Raw genomic sequence first — 22236 nt, 5'->3', positions numbered from 1 at the left:
GAATATTATACACTAACACCCCCCCCCCCCCCCCCCGCTCACGCATGACCACCTGAAGCGTGGGCATATGTGGGAACAACATCCACGGGGTGGCCCAAGAAACAACCAGCTCTGATACCATATTGGAATTCTTACTTCTAACCTCTCTTAGGTTAGATCTCTCTTCTCTATATCTCACTAGATTTGGTTTGTTTAGTCTAGAGACAAGAGAACCTTTTTTCTTTTAGCTTCTACATTGTTAATCTTGGATATGTGTTCTCTTACAACCATACATCTCTTTTATACTAATGCAACAATCTTAACCTAATTACTATACTAACCAACCAAACCCACATATGTTATTGGACTTGTTTCACTTGAGGCCCAACAACCTTCTCATTCTTTCTTCTTCCTTCTTCTTCCTTTCACGAATGTTCTTCTCCATCGTTAACTTCTCTTTTTTTTCCTTGTAGCTTCACAACTTCTCTTATCTGTTTTGCATCTTCACTCTCTGTTTCTCCTTTGTAGGATTAAGCTATGAATCAACTTCCAACACTCCCTCTTGATTCATTTGCTTAATCCCCAAAAATAGAGTTAGGAGTTGAATCCCATGCTTGTTCTTCTCTGTGATTCGCCCATCTCTTGGATGAATTCTTCTCATGACATTAGCAAAGCTCACTGTTAAGTTTACTTGCTCCCTCATCGCTTCAATTCTTCTTAATCGAACTCGGCCCCTTCCCTTTTTGTGACCCGCTATTTGCAGTGTCATCTTTCACTTCCTTCTCGAGAATTATGTCAATTGGTACGTCTTCTTCGTTTCTTTCTCTTTGACAATCTGGGCTTGTAGCTGGCTCAATCAAGAAGCTCTTTGAGAGATTAAGTTTGTAGATTGGTTTCGACTACAAAGACTTAACCATATCTTGTTGTATCACTTGCTTTAGCTTCTTGTCTGGCATTACCATCTCCAATAGTTCCCAGATTTCATCGGTTCCCTTTCACGAAGTTGAGTAACTCATTAGTAAGTTACCTCTTTGATCTCCCTCTTAAGCTGAATCTCCATGGATCTAGTTTCTTCGATTGCGAATTTAGTTGCCACTTCTTGACAGATTTCACAATCTCTTCTCTGTTGCTTTTTCATTGTCTTTCTCTACAGAAACTTGCACATAGTCTCTGTCTCCATGCTCCCTCTTGGTGAATTTCTGTTTATCACACAACAACAATTTGCTTACCTCTTCAAGGCATTCATCTTGTTGCTTCTGCTACTCTTTCACCGTTTATTCTCTCTCGGCTGTTGTTGCCAATCTCTGAAATTGGTTTTCTTTGTTCTTTAGGCTTGGGTTTTCTTCACGCTCCCACAAGCCTTCTCCAAGCCTCCTTCGTGAGTTCATATCTCACGTATCCGCCAGTTGCTTCAACCATTTTTAGCTCCCTCTAAAGTGAGCATCCTCTTGTTCTGTTTGCGAATTTCTTTGTCACCTTTTGACATGTTTTCTTCGCTTTCTCCTCTGTTTTCTTTTTGATCAATTCCTTGACCAAATTTCCTTTCCTTGCAGGTAACACTTCAGCCTTGTGCTTAATCTCTGTCCCTGCAGTTCTCCAAGCTTTCCCGCGAGCTCTTCTCACGTTCTTGAAGTATCGTGCGTGACTCTTCTTCACGTCTTCTTCGGCGCTTTGTGCAACTGGCTCAAGCTCCCTCTGTGGTGAGCTTCTCTTATCCTTCCTTCACTGTTTGGATTCAGCTTGATATCTGCTTCTCCAACAACTTGTGCTCTTTCTCTCAACTTCAGGTATGCATTCTCCCGTTATTTACTTTGAGTGTTCTTGATCACCAAGTTGTGCATTTCCATTCTCTAAACCATCACTTTGGTTGACTTTAGTCTGTTTGGTTCTTTTCACCATCACCTAAAGCTTCTCTCTAACCTCGGTCTATTTGGTTTTTTCCAGAATCTCCAACACAACTTGAGTAATCAAAATCTTTTCCAAACTTAAGCATACCTCTCTCATTTCAACTTCAGCTACAGATTCTCCCTCTTGGTTTGATGCTTCACATAGTTTGTTCTCAGCCTCAACCTTATTTCCCAATCCATCTCTTTTGAATTTGAGTATTGTTGATCTTCGAACACTGGTTTTATGCAAACTAACCTCATGAGAATTTCTTTTCATAGCTGCAGCTTCCTTTTATTGGTGACTGAGCTTCTTCTCTGCTTCAGCCCCACTCTTCTTTAACACATCCTCCAAGAGGATTACACCTCTTCTATTCCAGCTTTACATTCTTCTTTCATGTGCAGGCTCCCTCTCTTCACCTAGGCTTTTCTCTAACCTTAGCTTTGGATGCTTGAATCATCAATCTCAGCTTTTTCCGAATTTGTTTGTTTGATTCTTTACACCTCCACTTTGGTTTTTCTCTAACCTTGGCTTCTTCTCTTCTTGTTTCAGTTGGAGAACAACATGGATCCTCAACTTCACCAAGCATCTTCAAGCTTCACCTTCACCATGTCAGAACAAGAACAGAATTCGCCCCACAACTCTGTCTTCACATCCGCACTATCTCCATAGCTTCTTCCAGAGACCTCCTCGCCTTCTTGAATGCTTTTAAAGGTACGGTGTAAAAGTGTTTGTGGTAGCTGATGGTGCTCTTGTCACCACATCCTTTTCCTTCTCTTCTTCTCTAACTTAGTCTCAGATAGCTCTTCTTTCTTCTCTTATTATTATTATTTTTTTTCAGTATAACACTTTTTCTTGTGCAGGCTTCTTCTTTTCTCACTCAACAAGCTTTGCTTTGAACAACATGTTGGTCTTTCTCTCTTTGTCGTTTCTTCTTACGGCAGCTTTCTTCTTCTCCCTCACAACCTCTCACTTGGCTGCAGGTCCTCCATTGAGCAGCTTATCTAGCCGCATCACACTTCCTCCTTTCATTCGGATCCGTTGGTCTTCAGGTCCGAACACATCCCCTCACTTTCCCTTATTCTTCAGTCTCTTCCTAGACTGCCTTTTCTCCCTCTCGGCCTCAACCCCTTCTTCTTCTTGCAGGCTCCAGGGATCTTCAGCTCTGCTACCATGTTGGAATTCTTACTTCTAACCTCTCTTAGGTTAGATCTCTCTTCTCTATATCTCACTAGATTTGGTTTGTTTAGTCTAGAGACAAGAGAACCTTTTTCTTTTAGCTTCTACATTGTTAATTTTGGATAAGTGTTCTCTTACAACCATACATCTCTTTTATACTAATGCAACAATCTTAACATAATTACTATACTAACCAACCAAACCCACATATATTATTGGGCTTGTTTCACTTGAGGCCCAACAGCCTTCTCATTCTTTCTTCTTCCTTCTTCTTCTTCCTTTCACGACTGTTCTTCTCCATCGTTAACTTCTCTTTTCTTCCTTGTAGCTTCACAGCTTCTCTTCTCTGTTTTGCATCTTCACTCTCTGTTTCTCCTTTGTAGGATTAAGCTATGAATCAACTTCCAACAGATTTCAAAACCGACAGTGACAGTGGTGGAGTTCAATCGAGCGGGAGCATATATACGGGGAAGAGAGTCTTACCGGTGCTAAACTTAACCCTAAAGTTAATGGAAGATTTATGATAGACTGATAGTGGACCAGCATGAATCTTCTTGGGCGTGAGTAACCACAGTCACAAGTAGAGGTTAGGCTCTGTGGCTCCGATTTGTGATCGAGCAGCGTATATCTCTGGAGAGAATAGTAGCTCTTGGAATTAAATGACGAGGGAGAACTATATAGGATTCTAAATTCTTCATCTCCTCAAAACGACATTTAGGGTTTCCGTTTCTTCGATAGGTTTTAACTTTAACTAGATTTTAACCTGCGGTACACCGATGGACAATTTTTAAAAAAATAATAACATTTTAATGTTTTTTTGTTTTTTTATATTTAGTTTGTTTTGTTTAATTAGATAATAATTTTGTTTGGATTGTCAATTATTAGAATAATAATAGGGGAAATAAATACATAAATATGTAATTTATAAGCTAATGTCGGATTAGGTCACAATTTTACCAATGATTTAATTGTTTTAGAAAATTTTAGTTAAATTACCCTGATTTAATATGTATTTTATTCTTATATTAGTGGTATTGACCAAATAATTAAAAGAAGATTTAACCCGTGTTTCAAAACCGAATTAATAATATTTTATATTTATACTAATGTTAATTCAAACTGTTATGTTAATAACATGTTCTGCTATATAACAACAAACCGTCATATTAGTGGTTTAACCCGTGTTTCAAAACCGTCATATTAGTGATTTTGGTTGTGTGTTGTGTTTTGTTTGTGAAGTTGATATTTATACATAGAAAATGTTCGATGAGCAAGGAGTTTACGATCCATAGCAATAAAAGAGAGATTTTAGTGTTTTTCTATTTGAGTTGATAACATTATCGCATAATAATATTCAGTTTCTTAACATGGTATATATTATATTAAATGTTTTTCTTGATGCTAAAGTTAAATATACCCGATTATTGAGTTTTTAAAGTTGGGTTCTCGTTTTTATGAACTTTATTAACGTTATAATAATTATTGCGATTGTAATCATTTGTTACTCAAACTCGGCTGTGTAATTTGAATTTAAGAGATCATACAGTCTCTAAATATCTATTAAAATAGGTTTGGAGATTTTTATGGGATTAAAAATTTAATGCGTAGAATTGTTTTTGGAAAAATCGAAATGTATAGATGTTATCAAGCTATTTATGGCAATAAATTTATCAAATTAGTTTGATTTAAATAGTTCCATTAAATGAGTTTCCAGAAATTGTTATTTTAAAAAAATAGTTAAGGTTTAATGTTGTAAATAAAACAAATTAAATAACCAAAAGTTCAAGGGCATAACACAAAATGTATTTCAAAAATAATAATATAGATATCTTCTCGGGATTTGTGTTTCTTCAACAAATATTAGGTCAACTTTCTTTATTTTTACTAGGGCTATTTGTACCTAATGACACTTTTATAACATTAATTGTCATTGGAAAACTTTATAGGTGTAGAGACACTTTTTTGGATTTTTAAAGTGTATTTTATTAAGTTACATTCATTTTATGCATAATTTATTATGATAGGTTAACTCATCGTGTTCACAAAAAAAAACAAAAAAAAAAGGTTGACTCATCGGCTAAATAAAATGTATTGTTTAAATATTAGGAGTTATGAAAAAAAAGTGTTGTTTGATTCCCCTACATATTTTATCTATTTATAAAGAGATTTTTTGAGAAATAACTTTTTTGGTGTATCCCTTTTCAAAAATACTCATTTTATCTATATATTTTCAAAATATCTTTTTTTAAATATGAAAATAGAAAGTTTTATATGGTTCACAAGGTATTTTTAGATAATAATTACTACCTCTAAACTCGATCCAAATATTTATAAAATTTTAAAACATTTTAAAAGGTTTTTACAAGGTTTTTAAAAGATTTTTAAACAGTTTTTAAAATGTATTTATATTGTATTTATAAAATATATAAACAAATTACAAACATATAAAAGTAATTTGTGTATATATTTATAAGATTACACACAAATTTTAAAAATTTACAAATTTTTAGTGGTTTTTTTTGGTAAAATTTGAAAAGGGATATTTTTGAAAAATAGTATTACAAAAAGGGTATTTTTAAAATTCTCCTATTAATAAAATATATCAGTATTATAAGCATGCATGTACCTCTATTTAATAGTATATATCACTAAACTAAATTTTTATGACTTGAATTCAGATTTGTTGGATTTGATTATTTAACAATTATGTTCCTTCTCATCTTTGATGAAAGATCTTAAAACTCTTAAATTCATTTTCAAAAGTTTTTGATTCAAAATTTAGAATTATTAGCAATGCGTTAATAGGTTCATGTCCTTTTTAACACTTTGTAATATACTCCCTCCATCTGTTCCTGTTCCTCATAGATTGATGTTTTATGATTTTTTTTATTCTTAAAAGATTGATGTTGTATATTTAAAAAACTTAAATGATTTTTTTATTTTATATTTTTTACACATGGCATATTATGTAAGGTTTATTCTTTCTCTTTCTACAAAAAAATAATAATTATATAACTTAATTTATATATAAAACTTTAACTTTTTCTTAATATATGTGAAAATGTCAAAACATCAATCTTTAAATAAAAGAAGGAGTATTATTTTCAAAATTTATAACTATTTAATCCAATATTTCCTCTCTGGAATATGTGTTTATCTGGATTATTGTCAATAAAAATCAACAAATCTTTAATTAGAAAAAATAACTTTTGTAGTAGTCTTAGTCAAAAATAAATATATATCCTTATAATAGTCTTGGTCATAAAAATATACAAATATTGATTACATAAATAATTTGACCCCCAATAAAATAAAATATTGAGTACACTTGGGCATAACCTATTACTTGAAGTTTTTTTTTAAAATGATGTCAAATTTGGAAATAAAGATATCGTGTGCATATATATAGTTTCTTAACTTACCCTCATTTCACAAAAGTAAAAGGAAACAGATTTGAGGGAGTTTATTTTTTTTAGCTTTCATGGACAAATTATAAATATACACACCTAGCAGCTCCTACGCCTTTGTATCTGCGTCGTAACAGATTGTGATCTCTGTTTTCGTTACGTAGAAATTAATAAAATGGTTAGGTGAGTAACAAATTTTACGAGAGATTTTTTTCTTTTTTTTTTGTGTGGTTATAAGGTTAAATTGGAGAGATATAACTTTTTCGGTGGAGAGAACAAATTAAGCTGCAAAGGAATGCAAAGGAATCCAAGAAAGAGAAGATAAACGGAAATTTTCCTAAGTGAAAAGTACGTGCATGTTTACATATATATTGTAGTGATATATTAAATGTCAAAGGAGTTTGGACAGTAGTCATATGATCACAGTTTATACAAGAGGTTGACCTAGTAATAGTCATGTGTCTTAAATATCATTTTAAGTTGTAAGAAATATTGTCTCATTTACTGTTCTCTTAGTCGGAGGTTTTGGTGAATCGGAGGAGATGGAATACGGAGCTCCGGAAATGAAGGCTGGTCGGTTCATGACTAAACTTTTCGTACTCATCTTCTTTCTTCAAGGTGTTCATTCTCAATCATCATCACGGTACGTATGCGCTCTTAACTTCTGTGTCTTTTAACTGAATCGGCGGGTTCTACAAAATTTTGTATATAAGATTGTTGAAATTTACTTAGATCGTTGTAAGACGACTTGTCTTTTACAAAGAAAATTTTTTTAGGAAAAATAAGAGAGAATAATTGTGTTTAATTTGTTATCTCGTAATATATGTGGTCAATGAATTATTGGTTCTATGGATCTACACATATTCAAGTGAACATTCTGATTATTATTTTTCTTTCATAATTGCAATTCTTCTTAATACAGAAACAAATTGAACATTGCAAAACTGGGCCAAACACATGCTTCTCCCCCGGTCACGCTTAAGAAAGTTGGTCGTAACCAAGTACGGTCCAAATGTCTAATTTCATCTTCTGAATCTTTGGTTTAATTAGTTATGCTATTAGAAGTCAAGAACGTTATATTCTTTTTATATATAGAGTATTTCGGTCCAAGGAAAATGGTTGTATATGAGATTTATGATGCTTAGTTTTTTGTTGACTAAGGTGATCGTTGATAACGGTATCATCGAAGTTACATTCTCAAGTCCACAAGGCTTAATAACTGGAATCAAGTACAATGGCTTTAACAATGTGTTGAACGACCAAATCGAAAATCGCGGGTAGGATACATATATATTTTAATTTTATATATAGCACGTGAGAAAGGTTACAAGAGTTTTCGTCTTATATAACTTAACCACTATATATATATAGGTATTGGGACCTAGTATGGTATGAACGAGGACAAATACCGTTAATCGATTAGTAAGTTCCGAATCTCTCTTCCTATCTTTTTGATTATATACCTTTCTCAATCGAAAACTCACAAATATATCATATAAAATCTTATGATCTAACAGTTTAGTAGGGACAAAATTCGATATTGTAAATCAAACAAGTGAGCATGTCGAAATTTCATTTTCGAGAACATGGAGCATCTCTCAACGGGGCTCAGTAGCCCCATTAAACGTAGACAAACGGTATGTCAATTTGCAAGAGAAGAAAAAAAACAGTAGTTATTAACTTTTTTTTTTCTTTCCGGGAGAAGTGAAATTATATATAAGACGATTAACTATAATCGAGAATATTTCTCTTTAAAGATATATTATTCGAAGTGGTGTATCGGGAGTACACATGTACGCTGTGTTGGAGAGGTTGAAAGGTTGGCCTGAAGTGGACATGGACCAAACCAGAATCGTCTTCAAACTTAACACAACAAAGTAACCATTAATTGTGTTTTATCATATTTAAGCTAATATTGCTACGAATGAAGAATAATAATCTTTTTTTTTTTTTTACAATGTTGCAGATTCGATTTCATGGCTGTATCGGATGATCGGCAGAAAATTATGCCTTCCGGAGTAGATCGAGATATCCGCAATGGTCGTGCTAGACCATTGGCTTACAAAGAAGCTGTTCAATTAATAAATCCACAAAATCATATGCTTAAAGGGCAGGTAGACGATAAGTACATGTACTCAATGGAAGGCAAAGACAACAAAGTACACGGTTGGATATCGTCAGACCAACGTGTTGGGTTCTGGATGATTACTCCCAGCGATGAGTTCCGTGTCTGTGGCCCCGTCAAACAAGATCTTACTTCTCATATGGGTCCCACCATTCTCTCTGTGAGTACTGACTACTGAGTACACATATCCTCTTTTAATGTATTTTTATGTTTCATTTCTTATTCGATTTTACGATTTGTGTGTGTGTTTGAAAAGATGTTCACAAGTGTACACTACGCGGGAAAAGATATGAACACAACATATAAAAGCAAGGAGCCGTGGAAGAAGGTGTTTGGTCCTGTTTTTGTTTATCTCAACTCTGCCTCTTCTCGTAATCTTCTTTGGACCGATGCGAAACGACAGGTCTCGTTACCATATCAGTGACCCATTATTTCATTCGATTTTATGTTATATCATTATGATTATCGTTATAACGGTTTTAAAAAATATTTATCTATATAGATGGTTTCCGAGGTCCAAAGCTGGCCTTATGATTTCGTGAAGTCAGTAGATTACCCTCTCCGTCACCAAAGAGGAACAGTTCAGGGTCAATTCTTTGTCAAAGACAGGTAAAATAATTATATCTCTTTGATTGTTCTTACATGCAATGATATATCTTCAAAATAATGTTTTTTCAATCTAATATGAGAAATTATTATATAAAAAAAAAAAAAAAAAAAAAAAAAAAAAAAAAAAAAAAAAACTGTAGGTACAACTATAAGAACACAAACTTATTCGGGAAATTTGCTTTTGTGGGATTAGCATTACCTGGTGAAGCTGGTTCATGGCAAACCGAAAACAAGGTACTACTACGTGACTTACTCAGTGTATCAATGTCAATCGGACGAAACTAGCGGATTTTAATTTTCCCCTTTACAACAAAATCTGGACAAAGGGATATCAATTTTGGACACGAGCAGACAATATTGGGATGTTCACAATAGCGAATGTTCGACCTGGAAATTATAGTCTCTACGCGTGGGTTTCTGGATTTATCGGTGACTATAAATACGAACGTGACATTACCATCACACCCGGTACGTACATTGTTATCTCCATTATTAAGTTTAAGATGGGCCACAGCTGAAGAATAGATGAGGTCCATTAATAGGCCCAAGTTTGGTTTGGTTTATATAGGTGAGGAGATAAACGTAGGACCCATAGTGTACGAGCCACCGACGAACGGTCCGACATTGTGGGAGATCGGAGAACCGGATCGAACCGCCGCAGAGTTCTATATCCCAGATCCGGACCCAACCCTTTTGACCAAACTCTATCTTAGTAACTCAAATTCTGAAGACAGGTAACAGAATTAAGCATTAACTCATCCATTTATTGTTTACGAAATGGTGTTTTATTTTAATATACTAATTAATGGTGTTTTATTTAATTAATTTAATGTAATAATACAGATTTAGACAATATGGTCTATGGGATCGTTACAGTGATTTGTATCCACGAAACGATCTTGTTTATATTGTTGGAGTGAGCGACTATAAAAAAGACTGGTTCTATGCACATGTCAACAGGTAATAAAAATATATTTTGATGATCGATCGATCCAAAATATGTTGTTGAGTTACACAGTAATCTCAGACATTAATACAAATAATATATTTCCTGTAATATATATAGGAAAGATGGAAACGGGAGACATCAAGCAACGACATGGCAAATTAAGTTCAACTTAAAAGCAGTGACTGAAACTGGAAGCTACACACTTCGAATAGCTTTGGCTTCAGCCACAACTGTTAATCTAATGGTTCGGGTCAACGAAGCTGATTCCGAACCTGTTTTTATCTCTGGGCTAATAGGTCGGGATAACGCGATCGCGAGGCATGGGATTCATGGGTTGTACAAATTATACAATATCGATGTCCATGGAAAGTTTCTTAGGGTTGGTAATAATACGATTTATCTTATTCACGGTCGGAACGGATTTGATTCTTTTTCAGGTGTAATGTATGATTATCTTCGTTTGGAAGGTCCTTCCGAGTCTGATATATATGGGTGTTGATGGGAGGGATTATTTTTTAGATTAGTTTGTTAGAAGTAAAATTATAATTAGATCTTTTGTTTTACACAACGGTGATGAATGGGTTAAAATTGTATCAATTCTATAGTTGACAAGAAAAAAAATTATATCAAATATTACAACTTTAATTATCATGATATTATTTAGTGTATAATATATTTAATTATGTTATGGTATGAGAGACCTAAAGTCAAACTTCTACAATGAAACGGCAGCGTTTGGATCTAATTTGTATTCTCATTCTTATTATATAAAAGATAGCTGGCTACTCCGGTCCCTTAATTAAAATTGTTCGAAAACAATAGAAATAAAAAAGAGTGAGAGCAGATGGAGAGATCTTCATCATCAGAAGAGGGCAAGAGACTCCTCAGGCCATCTCTCTCCCTTTGTCTTTTCTAGAAGGTAACGCTGCCTCTGTGATCATGATGGTGTTATTACACATGCATGTGCATGATGATGGATCGATTGTTTAATTTAGTCATAGTGATGATGTTTACGTACATGGTGACAATGTACAGGAAAACAGAAGCGGAGGAAGTGAGAGTGAAGGTGTTGTATTGTGGAATATGTCATAGTGATCTTCATTGTCTCAAGAACGAATGGCATTCCTCTATTTACCCTTTGGTTCCTGGGTACGCAACTTTTTTTTCTTTTTCACTGTTTCGTAAATTCTTCTTTAATTGTATCGTTTTTTTTTTTTAATTATGTATCGTTATATCACAGTCCTAGTGATCTTTGTTTTTTTTTTTTTTTTTTTTTAATATGTTAAGATTGATTTTGATTAGATCCACAGTTTTTGTCCAAAAAAGAAAAAAAGAGAGATTAGATCCACAGTTTCCACCACTATTGAATAATAGAATTCACAATTACGATTATAAACAATATAAACTTCGATAAATGAAGATCTAGTTAAGAACCCCGAATTTGGCTTGTATGATATGCAAGAAAATATTTGGTAGGTGAAATGATATTTTTAACATATGTTTCAGAATGTATTAAAATAGTGGATTTGGTTGGTAAATTACTTAATTATTAGAGATCAGGATTATTATTGAGTGGAACTAAATGTGGCAAATTCTAGTTTGTCCACTGTTAATAGTGGAGCACTTACTTAGCTCTTTTCTTTCGGCTAGATCGATTTTATATATAGTTGAAAAAAACATTTTGGCAGATAAATTAATTATTACACTCAAATAAGTTTTGCCAAAATGAGCACTCACCTCCATTATTACCATCATTCATTGATTCATCACTTAAAGTTGATTTCTTTATGACTTTATTATAATAAAAATCTACACGCACAGATCAAAACTGAACGTTATGAAGATATTATAAGTGCAACACAAACTAAGCGTGAGTTATATCATGTAACTAAACAACTCATCCCTTTGTTCAAAAAAAAAAAATTGATTCCTAAAACCAAATTATGACTAAACATAAAAATTGTAAATAGTATATAACTTTCACTGAAAATTATCAAAAATAATATCTTTATTCATTTTTCTCTTATTTTTTAAAAAGTCAACTGTTTGAAATCTTATGATGATATATTTAGTTTAAAATTCAAAAAGATTAACATTAATCAGTTTTTTTTTTTGTTATTAATGTTGTTACTGCAGTCATGAGATTGTTGGAGAAGTGAGTGAGATAGGGAGCAAAGTAAGAAAATTCAATCTTGGAGACAAAGTTGGTGTTGGATGCATAGTAGATTCCCGCCGCGCGTGCGAGAGTTGTCGTGAAGATCAAGAAAACTACTGCACCAAAGCAGTCGCAACCTATAACGGAGTTCACCACGACGGAACGGTTAACTACGGTGGATACTCTGACCACATCGTCGTCGATGAACGTTACGCCGTCAAAATTCCACACTCGTTGCCTCTAGCTTCGGCCGCACCTTTGCTTTGTGCAGGTAATATAAATTAAATATGGTAATATTAAATTATCGCGACATTTTCAATAATATAAAGTAACATATTATATGTAGGCATCTCGGTGTACAGTCCTATGAAGTACTTCGGATTGGCAGGACCAGATAAACACATAGGAATCGTGGGGCTAGGTGGTCTTGGACACATTGGGGTGAGATTTGCAAAAGCATTTGGGACTAGAGTCACGGTGGTTAGTTCCACCTCTGGGAAATCTAAAGATGCTCTTGAAACTCTTGGAGCTGATGGGTTCTTGGTTAGTACTGATGAAGACCAAATGAAGGTAATCTTAAACCATGCATATATATATTGTTATGCATATAAAATGTAAAAAAATGTTATCAGATTTTAAATTTATGTTAGGGCGCAATGGGAACAATGGATGGCATAATTGATACTGTTTCTGCATCGCATTCGATTTCACCTTTAATTGGACTACTCAAATCCAACGGTAAACTTGTTCTACTTGGTGCAACGAAGAAGCCATTCGATCTATCTGCATTTTCCTTAATCATAGGTATTAATCTAGAACCCTAAGTAATAAACCGTTATATAAGATTAGTTAAAATATTCAACTTTTCATACCTAGACTATTTAAGTACTTTGACGAACCCTTATGCAACAGGAAGAAAATCCGTAGCGGGAAGTGGTATTGGAGGAATGCAAGAGACACAAGAGATGATTGATTTTGCGGCGGAGCATGGCATAAAAGCAGAAATTGAGATCATATCCATGGATTATGTGAACACCGCCATGGATAGACTCACGAAAGGGGACGTTAGATATCGATTTGTCATCGACATTGCTAACACATTGGCTGCTACTAGACCTTGATTTTTTGGCAACAGTAACTCAATCTTAACTAAACTTCATGTGGTTGGATGCGTATTCAAATAAACAATAATCTGGATTTCAACCCTGGTCTGTTTTTTTTTCTTTTTATAAATAGAGTATGATCAAGTGAATGTAATCCCAGTGGTTATGATTTAGAGATGTATTGACGACATTGAAATGTATGAACCGAACGTAACGCTCAAACTCGTTTCAAATTTTAAATATGTATATATTATCCAATGGATGGGACTTAACTAATTTGAAAGCGGAAAAACTATTACATATTTATTTTTCATCTTTAGTTTGGTTGCATTACATAAATGTCATTTAATATTTTGAATGCAGATTTTCTAATTTAATTTCAGTTTTATACCTATCATCTTATTTTATTAATTGGTGAAATAAACTAATATAGAAATATATCAATAAGACTGGGTATGGAGAAAAATGGTCTCACGCATGTGGTTGAATTAAGTTCCATGTGCGTGGATCTTTAAAATTTTGCTTTGCGAAGGTATCTCTCCCTACATGCAGTAATTGTCACCTCTGGACCATATTACATGACAAAGTTGAAAAAAAAATAAGAGAACGACCATACAACCGTAGCTTTAAATCAGCAGAAAAATCAACTGCATTATTGATGAACACATCAGTATCAAATTGGTGAGTTGATATGACCCTGACTAACGACATCACACTAGTACTATTAGTACGAAATTGAGTTACCATATTAGGGACCATCTATTCTCGTGGACGTGGTGAGTATGGTCCTTGTAAATTATATTAAATCCTTTTCCTGTATAAAATCCGACGTCTTTCTTATATATCATTGTATCGAAACTTCTCAATTACTAGTGTCACTCAAAAAAAATCTCTCAGTCCCATTCTCTTATTTTTTTTTTTCAAGATGGGAAAGGTTCTTGAGAAGGAGGCGTTTGGCTTGGCCGCGAAAGACGAATCAGGAGTTCTCTCTCCTTTCAGTTTCTCTAGAAGGTTAACGAATATATTAATCTCTAACGATTTTGTATCGCATGATATCCGATAAATTGTTTTTTTTGTTCTATTGAAATTAAGTTTTGTTTGAGTTTTAAATTTTAATGTATATAGGGAGACGGCAGAAAAGGATGTAAGGTTCAAAGTGTTGTTCTGTGGAATTTGCCACACTGATTTATGTATGGCCAAAAACGAATGGGGCTTCACTACCTATCCTCTTGTCCCAGGGTAAGACAAAATTTCTGTACTCCAAAACAAATAATAGATTTTATTTTAAAACTGAATCTTTGAAATAGCTTTGATACTACTATTCAGGCATGAGATCGTGGGCGTTGTGACTGAAGTTGGAGCCAAAGTGACCAAATTCAACACTGGAGACAAAGTCGGAGTTGGCTACATGTCCCGCTCGTGCCTGTCATGTGACAGCTGCAGTGATGGCGAAGAGAATTACTGTCCGAAGATGATCCTAACATCCGGAGGCAAAGACTACGACGACACCATGACCCGTGGTGGTTACTCCGACCACATGGTGTGTGCTGAGGATTTCGTTATCCGTATTCCTGACAATCTCCCATTGGATGGTGCCGCACCACTACTCTGTGCCGGAGTTACGGTCTACTCCCCAATGAAGTATCATGGGCTCGACAAGCCCGGTATGCACATTGGTGTGGTGGGGCTAGGCGGTTTGGGTCATGTAGGAGTGAAAATTGCCAAGGCTTTGGGTAATAAAGTTACGGTTATTAGTACTTCGGAGCGTAAGAGAGAGGAAGCGATCAATAGGCTTGGTGCAGATGCCTTCTTGGTGAGCCGTGACCCAAAACAAATGGCGGACGCATTTGGGACTATGGATGGTATAATTGATACCGTATCTGCGACCCATCCGCTTCTTCCACTGCTTGGTCTGCTTAAATATAAGGGAAAACTTGTTATGGTTGGTGCACCTACCAAGCCACTTGAGCTTCCGGTGTTCCCTCTCATCTTCGGTACGAGCCTATTTGGCATTTGCCAATCATCTTTAAATGTTATCTTACATGATATGTTTTTGATTCAGTCGAAAAAAAATTGGAATATGTTTATTTCCTTTTTCTTTTGTGCATGGTCGTGTAATAGGGAGGAAGATGGTGGTAGGAAGTATGATAGGAGGTATAAAGGAGATGCAAGAGACGGTGGACTTGGCTGGAAAACACAATATCACGGCGGATATTGAGCTTATCTCTGCGGATTATGTCAACACTGCCATGGAACGACTCGCTAAGGGTGACGTTAAGTACCGATTTGTGATTGATGTTGCCAACACGTTGAAGCCTACTCATTAGACATACAGCTTAAAGTTTGAATTTCCACAAAGCATTGTTCCTCGTTTGGTTTGTTGTAATAAGTTTTGTGTATTACTATAATCTACTACTACAGCATGTGCTTTATCAAATTAGTAAACTTGAATAAGATAATCTACTACTACAGCATGTGCTTTATCAAATTTAAAGATTTTAATTGAAAATATTTTAATATTTAAAATGAAATGTAGTCGATATTTCTGTTAAATAGAACATTAAAGTGTTAGGGTGTGAATGATAGAAGCAGTGTTGTTTGACCAACCCGAGAAATTAATGAAAACAGTATGATTTAATTAAAAGGATTACTAGAAAGTACTAAGAGATTGGTCAAATTTAGTAAGACTAGTAAATTTAAACTAGTTTTTTCGAGTATTAATTAATCGAGCAAGTGCATGTATGTATATTAGTAGAAAACTTTAAATGATTCCAACCTTAGCAGTTAGCAGTGTATACACGGTTTTAGAAGAATACGATACATATGGACCACGACACACGTGAACAAAATTGCAAAATACATTGTTGAGTTTGACCAAATAATGTTCAAATTAAAAAGGTCTTATTACATATATATATATGTATATATGTATAATAGTGGTCCGTATTATTTGACAACATTATTTTCGTGGTCCTGAAAAAAAAAATCACAATGTTAGTACGGAAAACATGATTTTTTTTTTTTCTGTGCATTTGATTTCAATAATTGAAAAATAAATAATTACCAAGAAACTAAACAAGGAAGAAAAGACCGAGTCGGCAAGTCTTTATTGCACCAAATCACATCGTTTCCACAATCATCTCCTATATTAAGGCATTTTGTCTCTCCTCGTTATTATCTAAAACTTCTCAACTATAATAAGTGACATCAAAAATAAAATAAAATCAAACTAGACACTTACTTTTGAATCTAATCTGGTATTTTGTACGACTTTTAGAATTATTTCCTTTTTTGGTCACTTCTTTCGGATTTTAGACAAAAATACACTAAGAAGCATTTAGAAATAGTGGACAAAAGATCCACGATAAGCTTCGTCATCTGGCTCATATTTATCTCTACTCTGTCCTAATTCGTCGCATTTAATTCATGTTCATTGAAGTTAATCTCTCAACTATGTCCGGTTTGATTATTATTTTGATAAATCTTTCCAAGTGAATTAAATTCTTTTTTTGCTCTAACGCTGATATTAAATCCGAATGTTAAATTTTTCAGGCATGAGATCGTCGGCGTGGTGACTGAAGTTGGAGCCAACGTGACTAAATTCAAAACCGGAGACAACGTCGGAGTTGGGTGCTTGGTCGGCTCGTGCGGGTCATGTGACAACTGCACCGAAGGCATGGAAAACTACTGTCCAAAATTGATCCAAACGTACGGATTCAAGTACTACGACGGCACCATAACATGTGGTGGTTACTCCGACCACATGGTTTGCGACGAAGGTTTCGTCATTCGTATTCCCGACAATCTTCCCATGGACGCTGCCGCGCCGCTACTATGCGCCGGGATCACGGTCTATTCCCCTATGAAGTATCATGGGCTCGACAAACCCGGTATGCACATCGGTGTGGTAGGATTAGGCGGTTTGGGTCATGTAGGAGTGAAATTTGCCAAGGCTATGGGTTGTAAAGTTACGGTTATCAGCACTTCGGAGGGTAAGAGAGACGAGGCGATTAATCGGCTTGGTGCCGATACCTTCTTGGTGAGCCGTGACCCGAAGCAGGTAAAGGATGCAATGGGGACTATGGACGGTATAATTGATACTGTATCTGCGACTCATCCGCTTCTTCCATTGCTCGGTTTGCTGAAGCATAAGGGAAAGCTTGTTATGGTTGGTGCACCGGTGAAGCCACTCGAGCTACCTGTCTTGCCTCTCATCTTTGGTAACAAACTAATCCCTATATTAATTTTACATGCATGTGCTAAATTTGTAGTGTTTAGTCAATGAATCGCGAGAATGACATGGATTTTGTGTGTGTGTTGTGGTTATGTTATTTTTTATATATAGAGAGAGGAAGATGGTAGTTGGAAGTTTGATAGGAGGGATAAAAGAGACTCAGGAGATGATGGATATGGCCGCGAAACACAACATCACGGCGGATATTGAGCTTATCTCTGCGGATTATGTCAACACCGCCATGGAGCGGCTTGAGAAGGCCGACGTTAGGTACCGATTTGTGATTGATGTTGCCAACACTTTGAAGCCTTCTCCTAATTTATAAGTCACACTTAACATTAAAATTTCCCCAAAGCTGTTTTTTTATTTCCTTTGTTTGGTTTGTCGTAGTATTTAAGTTTCGTGTTGGTTCCTGGGGAGGTTGTATGACTGTGTGGTATGCTTTAATCAAATTAATGAACTTGAATATTATAGTTTCTCTATATGATAAAATTTTTAGGGTAACCCAAGTATGATCAATTAGTAAATATCTAAGATTTCTATAGATAACACTCGAGTGTGTATCGATGAGATCCTTTAGATGAAAGAATCAAAATCAATTAACTGTGTTAAAATAATCAGTTTATCATTACTCATTAGGCGAGTTCTATCAACCTGATAATAAAATTTTCAAGCTAATGTGTGACAAACTGACAATTAGTTATCTTCATATTTGATGGAAGAGCAATAGAAGTGAAAAGTCAAAGAGGATAATAAATGAATCATACGTACGACTTGTGTTGTTGTGTTGCTTCCAACAAGAGAGGGGAGACAGTGAAGTTCGACTTTGTTCCCAATGCGTAAAGCACTCCACTCCTTGATATGGCTTCCCTTTCTTTACCTCGTACCTTTTACCACTCATCTCTCCTTCACTCTCTAGCTCTTCCCTAGGTCGATCTTATCTTGTCTTGTCTGAATATTACATCATATAATAATATAAGAGCATATATATATATATATATCAAGGTTTAGAACTGGATGAATTAATTTAGATATTTAGAATTGGTGAATTTTTCAACTAGAGGAACAGCTTAAATAATTCTTAACAAATACAGAACCCAGTCAACCCACTGCAACAAAACCTGCATATGAATTGAGTGGTGCTCACTGTTAAACCCTTATTAATATATAAAATATGACTAAAACTTTAATCTATATACTGTATATGTTAATTAACCGTATTTAATACTAAAAGAAACTGGCTTGGCCAGAGATACTTCCTTGCCAGAAGATTCAATATTTGGCTATTTCACGATGACGGTCACGCTTTTTTCACCTAGCTATACGATTAATGCTAACGCCTACGTATCCATGGCGATATGCAACAACTACAAGTTGAATAACACATACTTATATAACTAGCCAGATACCAATTTGATATGATATAAAAAAAGAAGAAGAAGAAGAAGAAAAAAACATTTTATTTAGAATATGCACATTCGGTTTAATACCTAAATTAAAATATACATATGTATACAATAAGCGTGCAAGCATATATTTTATATACGTCAATGCGTTCATATATATACATATGAAGATTCATAGAAATCACAAGAACCAATCTCCCCTCTCTTGCCCCCATATTACACCATCCCTCTTGCCCCATATCATGATGACGTCATCCCATCAGAGCAACACCTCCAGCTTCAAACCACGGAGGATCAAGACTATGACGAAGCCACCACGTCAGATCAATAACAAAGAACCGTCGTCTCCGGCGACGACGCAGCCGGTCCTGAAGTGTCCGAGATGTGATTCAGTCAACACCAAATTCTGCTACTACAACAACTACAGCTTGTCTCAGCCACGTCACTACTGCAAGAACTGTCGCCGTTACTGGACACGCGGAGGCGCCCTCCGTAACGTCCCCGTCGGTGGCTCAACCCGAAACAAGAACAAGCCTTGCAGCCTCCACGTCATCTCTTCTCCTCCTCTGTTCTCGAACGTGACTACGTCATCGTCTTCTCGAGAGCTAGTAAGAAACCATCCTTCCACGACGACGATGATGATGATGAGTTCCGGTGGATTCTCCGGCTACATGTTTCCGTTGGATCCTAACTTCAACCTTGCGTCTTCTTCTTCTATCGAGTCTTTGAGTTCTTTCAACCAAGATTTGCACCTGAAGCTTCAACAACAGAGACTCATCGCTTCCATGATTCACCAAGATTCTCTCCCGGTTAACGAGAAACCGGTTATGTTTCAGAACGGAGAGTTGATCCCTCCTTCGAAGGATTGGGGTTTCGATAGATCCGCCATGGGAGGAGGAGGAGCAACAAGTGGCAGTCATGGAGATAACGGTGATGGTGAGGGAAATTTGGGGAATTGGTACCATAATGCTAATAATAATGCTATGCTCTAATTATCACTACCAATTACCATTATTAGTCTCTAATATTGTAGCAAGCATGCAGAAGCTATGGATGAAAAAACACTAGTATTAATTTTCCCTTTGTTGTAATTTTTAGCATAATAAATTGCTTAATTATTTCCAAGTTAGAAAAAAATGGAACTTTTGATTTTTTTTAATCATTCTTGAGGAAACAATAAATTATCAATCGCTGAATCAAGAATCATGTAGCATGTAAACTGCATAGATATTATAATTATAATAATATTATATACACATATAATAAGGTGAAGAAGCGAGAGGAACGTGAAGTAGAAGAGGACAAGTTCAGCTTTAGGCAGAGACATGCGAGAAACTCATGAACTCCTCTCTTATGTTTGTCAGACATTCTCATATATGATTGAATGATGATCATTGTCATACATACATACATCATCATTGTTCTATGCTATGAACTTCTCTATAGAACTTGATCCTGGAACCTTCGAGATACCTTTTACCTTCATCAACCTCCTAATTCTTGAAACATCATCCCATCTTTTATTAGCAGCAAAAATATTAGACAGAAGCACATACACACCACTATCTTCAACCTCCATCTCTAAAAAACTATCCAATATATCTTTAGGAAGCTCCATTAATGTCCCTTTACTCTTACAAGCACTAAGAATAGCTCCACATATACGCACATCTGGTTTAACCGGCATTGCTTTAACGATGTCTAGTGCTTCATCTAGCAATCCAGCTCTACAAAGTAAATCAATCAAGCATCCATAATGCTCTAACTTAGGAGATAGATTGTATTCTCTGGTTTTCATCTTATGGAAACATCTTCTACCTTCTTCGACTAAACCAGCGTGGCAACAAGCGTTTAAAACCGCAAGAAAAGTTACCTGGTTCGGCTTAAAACCGAGGTTAACCATTTCTTCGAAATATTGAAGGGATTCATGTCCATGTCCATGGAGAGCTAAACCACCTAACAGAGCATTCCAAGTAGACACATTCTTATTTCTAGTTCCCTTGAAAACCCCCAGAGCTGTTTCGATGTAACCACATTTTGCATACATATCAACAACCGCGGTTCCAATATGTGTATCCCATTTAATTCCAGCGCTTACAACATACTCATGAACACTTGTAAGTATATGCCCATCTGGCTTTATACACGAAGACGTTTGCATCCGAGAAAACAATTCAATCGCCTCGTTAGGCCTTTTGCATTGAACCAACCCACTAATCATACTATTCCAAGAAACTTTATCTTTCTTTTGCAATTCACCAAAAACTCTCATCGCATCAGACAATTGCTCACATTTCACATACATATCTATAAGAGCATTACCAGTCTCTAAGCTGATCAAAGACGCCCTTTTTAAAATCAATCCATGGATTCCTTTTCCTAAACTTAAACACCCTACCCTCCCACTCGAGACCAAAGCACAAACATAAGTAGCCAAATTAGCCTCAACATCCATCCTTAAAAACGTATCTAAAGCTTCTTTATACAACCCAGTCCTCGTGAAACCAGTTATAATACCAGTCCACGAAACTACATCTCTCACAGGCATTTCATCGAACACTTCACATGCACTCCCTGAATCTCCGCAAACTCCATATAAATGAACAAGCGAGTTTTGCACGTAGATGTCATCTGAAAAACCCATCTTCGTGACAACTCCATGAATCTGTTTCCCTTCTCCGATCCCTGAAAACTTCCCACAAGCCTTGAAAACTGGAGGAAACGTGAACATGTCCGGTGTAAACCGGTTACTCACAAACGTTCTGTAAACAAGAAACGTCACTCGTGGTTTATCACAGACCGCGTAGCTTGATAAAAGCGTGTTGTATGGAAACGAGGTCAACACAGAACGGATACTGTTGAGAATCACACAGCTGTAAGTTGCAAAATCGGAGGATTTGCCCAGAAAGGTCACGAATTTGTTGACAAATAAGTCATCGCAAAGAATATCACGAGAAATCAATTGAGTCTGTATCTGTTTGAAAACGCGAAGAGTGCTGCATCGGCTGATCAATTCCAGAAGAACTGATTTCTCCGTTAAATGCATCACAAAACTTGGCCGCAATATTAATTAGTGATCAAACAATCACGTATCGGTTTCCTCTGTTAAATCTGCATTTGTAACACGAGTTCGATTCACAAAAAGAACCAAATTTGCGGATTCATAGACGAAGAAGAAGCGAAGATAGAAACAGAGAGGATGATGA

General features: G+C 35.6%; 4 protein-coding genes, 1 long non-coding RNA gene and 2 pseudogenes across 10 annotated transcripts; 6 read left to right on the top strand and 1 right to left on the bottom strand.

The window, feature by feature from the left end:
* The first annotated feature begins 2462 nt into the window (after positions 1–2462).
* On the top strand, positions 2463–3558 carry LOC147933518 (uncharacterized). Its single transcript, XR_015570904.1, has 5 exons — positions 2463–2577; positions 2727–2769; positions 2847–2915; positions 3010–3068; positions 3426–3558. It is a non-coding gene; the product is annotated as an uncharacterized LOC147933518 (long non-coding RNA).
* Positions 3559–6116: 2558 nt separating this feature from the next.
* On the top strand, positions 6117–10780 carry LOC104727508 (uncharacterized). 2 transcript variants are annotated; one of them, XM_087471593.1, is made up of 15 exons: positions 6117–6797; positions 6966–7092; positions 7372–7450; positions 7611–7726; positions 7821–7871; positions 7967–8086; positions 8207–8326; positions 8416–8734; positions 8831–8977; positions 9077–9183; positions 9324–9417; positions 9510–9651; positions 9752–9917; positions 10027–10143; positions 10250–10780. In XM_087471593.1, the coding sequence occupies exons 2-15, from the start codon at positions 6992–6994 to the stop codon at positions 10629–10631; spliced, it is 2061 nt and encodes a 686-aa protein (XP_087327719.1). In that variant the 5' UTR covers positions 6117–6797; positions 6966–6991; the 3' UTR covers positions 10632–10780. The 2 variants fall into 2 exon arrangements, with proteins under 2 accessions (XP_087327719.1, XP_087327720.1); XM_087471594.1 differs by lacking the exon at positions 10250–10780 and having other exon boundaries at positions 6312–6797; positions 10027–10147.
* Positions 10781–10935: 155 nt separating this feature from the next.
* Positions 10936–13111, top strand: LOC147933517 (putative cinnamyl alcohol dehydrogenase 6; the record flags this gene model as incomplete). The annotated part of the gene is made up of 5 exons (XM_087471595.1): positions 10936–11051; positions 11168–11281; positions 12269–12558; positions 12634–12857; positions 12938–13111. Coding segments are annotated over 5 exons (918 nt in total), but the record flags the coding sequence as incomplete, so codon positions are not given.
* A 1030-nt stretch (positions 13112–14141) lies between these two features.
* On the top strand, positions 14142–15859 carry LOC104720961 (cinnamyl alcohol dehydrogenase 7-like). The gene is made up of 4 exons (XM_010438860.3): positions 14142–14401; positions 14516–14629; positions 14717–15384; positions 15512–15859. Exons 1-4 carry the CDS (start codon positions 14316–14318, stop codon positions 15715–15717), a joined length of 1074 nt encoding a protein of 357 aa, XP_010437162.2. The 5' UTR covers positions 14142–14315; the 3' UTR covers positions 15718–15859.
* A 704-nt stretch (positions 15860–16563) lies between these two features.
* On the top strand, positions 16564–18106 carry LOC104720960 (cinnamyl alcohol dehydrogenase 8-like). Of its 3 annotated transcripts, none has more exons than XM_087471592.1 (3): positions 16564–16828; positions 16943–17610; positions 17738–18106. In XM_087471592.1, exons 2-3 carry the CDS (start codon positions 17067–17069, stop codon positions 17947–17949), a joined length of 756 nt encoding a protein of 251 aa, XP_087327718.1. In that variant the 5' UTR covers positions 16564–16828; positions 16943–17066; the 3' UTR covers positions 17950–18106. The 3 variants fall into 3 exon arrangements, with proteins under 3 accessions (XP_087327718.1, XP_087327717.1, XP_019087269.2); XM_087471591.1 differs by having other exon boundaries at positions 16715–16850; XM_019231724.2 differs by having other exon boundaries at positions 16725–16845.
* Positions 18107–19072: 966 nt separating this feature from the next.
* Positions 19073–20167, top strand: LOC104720959 (dof zinc finger protein DOF4.7 pseudogene; annotated as a pseudogene). The gene has a single exon (XR_015570903.1). The product of XR_015570903.1 is annotated as a dof zinc finger protein DOF4.7 pseudogene (transcript).
* A 71-nt stretch (positions 20168–20238) lies between these two features.
* On the bottom strand, positions 20239–22231 carry LOC104720958 (pentatricopeptide repeat-containing protein At4g38010 pseudogene; annotated as a pseudogene). Its single transcript, XR_015570901.1, has one exon. The product of XR_015570901.1 is annotated as a pentatricopeptide repeat-containing protein At4g38010 pseudogene (transcript).
* Positions 22232–22236: the final 5 nt, after the last annotated feature.

Source organism: Camelina sativa, chromosome 11, assembly GCF_030686135.1.
Source record: "Camelina sativa cultivar CO46 ecotype springtype chromosome 11, ASM3068613v1".
In the NCBI taxonomy this organism is placed as follows: Eukaryota; Viridiplantae; Streptophyta; class Magnoliopsida; order Brassicales; family Brassicaceae; genus Camelina; species Camelina sativa.
The sequence above is the reverse complement of the archived record's forward strand: the minus strand, read 5'-3'. Positions and strand labels throughout refer to the sequence as shown.